The sequence below is a fragment of the Colobus angolensis genome, unplaced genomic scaffold, assembly GCF_000951035.1.
Source record: "Colobus angolensis palliatus isolate OR3802 unplaced genomic scaffold, Cang.pa_1.0 Scaffold299, whole genome shotgun sequence".
Taxonomy (NCBI): domain Eukaryota; kingdom Metazoa; phylum Chordata; class Mammalia; order Primates; family Cercopithecidae; genus Colobus; species Colobus angolensis.
The window spans coordinates 2,759,842-2,766,005 of NW_012116254.1; the positions used below are offsets into that span (position 1 = coordinate 2,759,842).

At 40.4% G+C, this 6,164-nt stretch overlaps 1 protein-coding gene across 1 annotated transcript in view; it reads right to left on the reverse strand.

Annotated features, from left to right (window-relative positions):
• ATP5A1 (ATP synthase, H+ transporting, mitochondrial F1 complex, alpha subunit 1, cardiac muscle) overlaps window positions 1-6,164 on the reverse strand; it is a 14,319-nt gene that overhangs the window by 3,166 nt on the left and 4,989 nt on the right. The window contains exons 3-10 of the mRNA XM_011949368.1: window positions 5,211-5,380; window positions 3,065-3,238; window positions 2,807-2,973; window positions 2,468-2,616; window positions 1,686-1,837; window positions 1,378-1,602; window positions 753-860; window positions 479-623 (exon numbers count right to left, since the gene is read on the reverse strand). Of these exons, the coding sequence (XP_011804758.1) occupies window positions 479-623; window positions 753-860; window positions 1,378-1,602; window positions 1,686-1,837; window positions 2,468-2,616; window positions 2,807-2,973; window positions 3,065-3,238; window positions 5,211-5,380 (1,290 nt within the window). The remainder of the gene's footprint in view (window positions 1-478; window positions 624-752; window positions 861-1,377; window positions 1,603-1,685; window positions 1,838-2,467; window positions 2,617-2,806; window positions 2,974-3,064; window positions 3,239-5,210; window positions 5,381-6,164) is intronic.

The window sequence follows — 6,164 nt, forward strand, 5'->3', positions numbered from 1 at the left end:
AAAAAAAAAAAAAAAAAAAAAAAAATACAGGGCCGCGCACAGTGGCTCACGCCTGTAATCCCAGCACTTTGGGAGGCTGAGACAGGGTAGATTGCTTGAGGTCAGGAATTCAAGACCAGCCTGGCCAATTTGGTAAAACCCCGTCTCTACTAAAAATACAAAAATAAGCCAGGTGTGGTGGCTCATGCCTGTAATCCAAAATGCTTGGGAGGCTGAGGCAGGAGAATCGTGTGAATCCAGGAGGTGGAGGTTGCAGTGAGCCAAGGTCGCACCAGCCTGGGCCACAAGAATGAAACTTCGCCTCAAAAAAAAAATCAAAAATCAAAAAACAAATGTAGTTTAAGTAAAAGTGCCTTTGATGAAAGATAACAGATGATAACACATAGTAGGGGCTGTGATATGTGATGTAGATCTGTGGGCCTGGGAAGACCTTGATACACAATAGGAACCTGACCAAATGAAGAAAAGAACAACTCACAATACTGTCCTTGCTTCAGCAACTCAGTTAGACGCACGCCACGACTCAAAAGTTGCTGAGTGGCAGCATCGAGGTCAGAACCGAACTGGGCAAAAGCAGCAACCTCACGGTACTGAGCCAATTCCAGCTTCATGGTACCTGCCACCTGAAATACAGAAATTATTGTACTGTAACTCAGTGACACAGAGCACTATACAAACATAGTTAATAAATGAATACTTTAAGATGCTAATCTAATGATAGCCCCCTTCCTGCCAAAGTGAGGCAAAATTACCTGCTTCATAGCCCTGGTTTGGGCAGCAGATCCAACACGAGACACAGACAGACCAACGTTAATGGCAGGGCGGATACCTTTGTAGAACAATTCTGTTTCCAAGAAGATCTATAATGTAAGGAAATACGCATGCTAGCAAGCTTAAAGTAAGAAATCAACTATCTTCAAATCTGTCATTATGCCAAAAAGCTGAAACTCAAAACCTAACAATGCAAAGCGTCAGTCCCCCAATCTTTCATGACCTGAACAGACCTGTATGTTTTATTGCTGCAATTAGGAGATGTGCATGAGGTGAGAAAAAAACATAATAGTCAACATATTTATACTGAAATATATACAAATGAAGAGATATAATTTCTATTTGATTCAAAATTATCTAGAACGGAGAACAGCAGTAGTTAAAAATGAAACAAGAATGAAACACACTACTCTATGAAATAACTGGGTGACAGATACATGGGGTTTCACCATGCCATTCTGCTAAGTTTTCTATGTATTTGAAATTTTCCATAATAAAAAATAAAATGCATTTAGCAAATCAGTTAATATACCATTAGTCTCAACCGATGCCTTAGAATTATCCAAATCTTTTTTTTTACATTTATTTTAATCATTAAAATAATACCTGTCCGTCAGTGATGGAAATGACATTCGTTGGAATGTAAGCAGACACATCACCAGCCTGTGTTTCTATGACTGGCAAAGCAGTCAAGGAGCCACCACCAAAAGCATCGTTCATTTTGGCTGCTCTCTCCAGCAATCGGGAGTGTAGGTAGAACACATCACCAGGATAGGCCTCACGACCAGGGGGTCGGCGCAGCAACAGAGACATCTGACGGTAAGCAACAGCCTATGGTACAGAATAGGTTTGTGAAGTTGTGAACTTTCACTGCAGTACAAATAAGTAGATTCTAAAAATATATTTCCTTTGACCTGTTTGGATAAGTCATCATAGATGATCAAAGCATGTTTGCCATTGTCTCTAAAATACTCTCCCATGGAACAGCCAGAGTAAGGAGCCAGGTACTGAAGTGGGGCAGCATCCGAGGCTGTAGCTGACACCACAATGGTATACTTCATGGCATCTGAGGAGAAAATACATTTTATGTTTTACAATTTTATCAATATTGTGATTTTAAATTGGAGGCTACTATAAAAATTACCCAAGTGCTAAAAGTATTTACTATTAAAAGTTAATCACGCTGGGCGCAGTGGCTCAACGCCTGTAATCCCAGCACTTTGGGAGGCCTAAGCGAGTGATCATCTGAGGTCAAGAGTTCGAGACCAGCCTGACCAATATGAGGAAACTCTGTCTCCACTAAAATTACAAAAGTTAGCTGGGCGTGGTGGCATGCGCCTGTAATCCCAGCCACTCGGGAGGCTGAGACAGGAGAATCGCTTGAACCCGGGAGGCAGAGGTTGCGGTGACCTGAGATCGTGCCATCGCACCCCAGTCTGGGCAACAAGAGTGAAACTCTGTCTCAAACAAACAAACAAAAAAGCGTTAATTAGAATCAAACAGCTTCCACTTTAAAGAAACCAACAAAACCTTTAAATATATTAGTGTTTTATATTATTTTACTTACTGATTTGTATTTAAAAGTTCAGCTCATTAGGGAATAATTAAAATATGTCTTCATTAAGGAGAAGCTATTCTACAATTAGCAGTAATAGGACTTGAGATAATAGCAACAGCACTAAATTTCTTTTACTACCTGCATCTGTAAGTCTCTTCACCAACTGGGCAACAGTGGATCTCTTTTGACCAATAGCAACATAGATACAGTACAGCTTCTTCTTTTCATCAGATCCATCATTGAAACGTTTCTGGTTAATGATTGTGTCAATAGCAATTGAAGTTTTCCTTTAAAAAGATAAAAGTAAACATAAACCTTCCTAAACTTAAAAGGACTTCCCAGGTAAAATTTTACTACTATTAATCCTCATATTACATTCTAATGTCCCCATTACCATTTACCATTCCAAGACTAAAATGTAATCCTTCCATTGAGCAAATTTCAGTCAGCACTTTTAATATGCTTTTGAGTCTTTACCCAGTCTGTCGGTCACCAATAATCAGCTCACGCTGACCACGACCAATTGGCACCAAGCTATCCACAGCCTTAATGCCAGTCTGCATTGGTTCCCGCACTGAAATTCGAGGAATGATACCGGGGGCTTTCAGACCAACTCGCCTACGGGTCTTGGAACCAATTGGACCCTGTTAAAAAAATGAAAAGAAAAACCCTAAGCATAATCAGTTTTGATGTTTGTTAAAAGCTGCAACTATATCTAATCAACATTAAACCTACCTTTCCATCAATAGCATTACCAAGAGCATCAACTACACGACCCAACAGCTCCTCACCAACTGGAACATCCACAATGGCTCCTGTCCTCTTCACTATATCTCCTTCCTTAATCAGTTTATCATTTCCAAACACGACAACACCAACATTGTCAGGTTCCAAGTTCAAGGACATACCCTGCACAAAAGACACAACTGAACATCAACAAAGCCGAATGGGCACTCCTCCCCATACACCAATACTACCTAAGAAAATAGTCGGGGGGAAAAGCAGTATTGTCCTTTTCACCTAGTTTATTCTTTAGTACTTTTCCAACTAAATAACCCTCTCTGATTAAGACTTTTAAAATAGTGGCCGGGCGCAGTGGCTCAAGCCTGTAATCCCAGCACTTTGGGAGGCCGAGACGGGCGGATCACGAGGTCAGGAGATCGAGACCATCCTGGCTAACACGGTGAAACCCCGTCTCTACTAAAAATACAAAAACTAGCCGGGCGAGGTGGCGGGCGCCTGTAGTCCCAGCTACTCCGGAGGCTGAGGCAGGAGAATGGCGTAAACCCGGGAGGCGGAGCTTGCAGTGAGCTGAGATCCGGCCACTGCACTCCAGTCTGGGTGACAGAGCGAGACTCCGCCTCAAAAAAAAAAAAAAGACTTTTAAAATAGCAACATGTTCCCTTGAATAATCTTAGGACAGCACATTGATAAGCCTAATATGCTGTCATATCCTCAAATAACTGTTACAGAAGCAAAGAAATTGGACAGGTTAATAAGCTTTTTTCCACTGCATTTTCTTTGGCAATGACTCTTGGGCTGGGTGATCAGTATGAAATAAAGTGATGGAAATCTTAAGACAAATGTGATTATCATCTTTTTTATGTGTGAGAAGCTCCATAAACAGTTTCAAAAATTAATCAAAACTTGTACTCTTTGGGTTAGTAGAAAGTGAAATTAAAAGCTACCTAACTGAAACCAATCAAATACAAATTTTTCATAACCTAACAGCACCAAATCACCTCTCATCATTATAACTATATTTTAGATCCTTAAATCATGTCTGAAGCAAAAAGGCTATTCCAGGAATAGTCTGGTCAATAATGAAAACTCTGGAGAAGTACTTGGGAGTATCATGGAATATCATTACAGGGCCAAAAACTGTAATCTACATCTCTGATGTTCAATACAGCATCCACTAACCACATGTGGCTATTTAAATCTGTCAAATTTAAAAGATGAAAAATTCAATTCCTGTCACACTAGACGTATTTTACATGATTAATAGTGATAGTATAGTAGGTACCATATTAAACAGATGTATTCCCATCACTGCAGAATACTATGTATGTCCAATACTATTGGACAGTATTGTTCTAGACACTTGGATTTTAAAAGCTAAAAGGGGAACTCGGAATTAATTTGTTTCGACCTCACCTTTCAAAGATAAATACTGTATACTGAAGATGTTAAACTGGCCAATGTCTTACAGCTCATGATAACTTTGGGCTCTGTAATTAAGTCTGCCACATCAAGTGGCTCTTTTTCCATAGTAAACATTAGCAAGACTATCAAGACTATCTTCTCCCATATCTGTGTGCCTACTAGACAGTTCTACTCTCTAGTTTATCCAGATGTCATCCTCTGCTTTCCCTAACTCCTACAACTTATGTCTCATATCACTGACAGATGAGACTCAACTCAACAGAAAGTAGACCTACATCATTAGAGAGCTTCTGATAGCTACACCAAAACTCGCCTTTGAACAACAGGTCTACTCACTAGATATACAAAGTCACGGACTTCCAACTTTCCACCAGAAAAATTCCGTTGAAGTTATCAAATGCTTTGCTTTTGTATAAAATAATCTTAACAGCAAGAAAGAACAGACTTGAACTTCTTGGATTTGCAGTTAAAGTTTACTCAATTTTATATTTTGGAGCCAGTGGCTACAAGTTATGTATAAATCAGTCCCTAGAGTAAAAAAAAACCTGGCAAATTCAAACCCTTAAGTTTATTCTCTTTACTATATATGATAATAACAAGAAAAAAAATCTGAGGCAAATTGAGACAAAGTTTTTTAAAAATCTGACACAATCTCTGATTCAGTAAATGAATAACTGAGAAGACTTAGATACCAAAATCTTATTTTATAATTTACCTTTAAGCCTGAAGAAAACTCTACCATTTCTTCTGCTTGAACATTCCTCAGCCCATGCACACGGGCAATACCATCACCAATACTTAAGACACGCCCAGTTTCTTCAAGGTCAACAGAAGTATCAGCTCCAAGAATACGCTCTTCAAGAATAGAGGACATCTCAGCAGTCCCTATGGAAGACAATTCAATTCAATTACAAAAATTATCTGGGCCAGGCGCGGTGGCTCACACCTGTAATGCTAGCACTTTGGGAGGCCGACGCGGGCAGATCACCTGGTCAATCTCAAAAAACAAAAACAAAAAATAAAAACCAATTGTTAACAAAGTGTGTCTTTCTCTTTCAAGGCACACAGGGTAGCATAGGTGGTATTCTTCATCTTAGCATATAGGGGTCAGGTGCAGTTGCTCACGCCAGTAATACCAGCGCTTGGGAGGCAGGAGGACCACTTGAGGCCAAGAGTTCGAGACCAGCCTGGCCAACATAGCGAAATCCCATCTCTACTTAAAAAAAAAAAAATTAGCCAGCTGTCGTGGTGCATGCTTGTAATACCAGCTACTTGCGAGGCTAAAGCAGGAGAGGATCACTTGAACCCAGGAGGCGGCGGTTCCAGTGAACCAAGACTACGCCACTGCACTCCAGTCTGGGTAACAGAGCAAAACTCTGTCTCAAAACAAAACAAAACAAACAAAAATATCCCAGCACTTTGAGAGGCCAAGGTGGACAGATCACCTGAGGTCAGGGCTTTGAGACCAGCCAGGCCAACATGGTGAAACTCTCTACTAAAAATACAAAAATTAGCCAGGTGTGCTGGTGCGCGCCTGTAATCCCAGCCACTAGGGAGGCTGAAGCAGGAGCATCACTTGAACCAGGGAGGTGGAGGTTGCAGTGAGCCGAGATCGCACAACTGCACTCCAGCCTGAACAACAAGAGTCTCAAAAAAAAAAAAAAAAAAA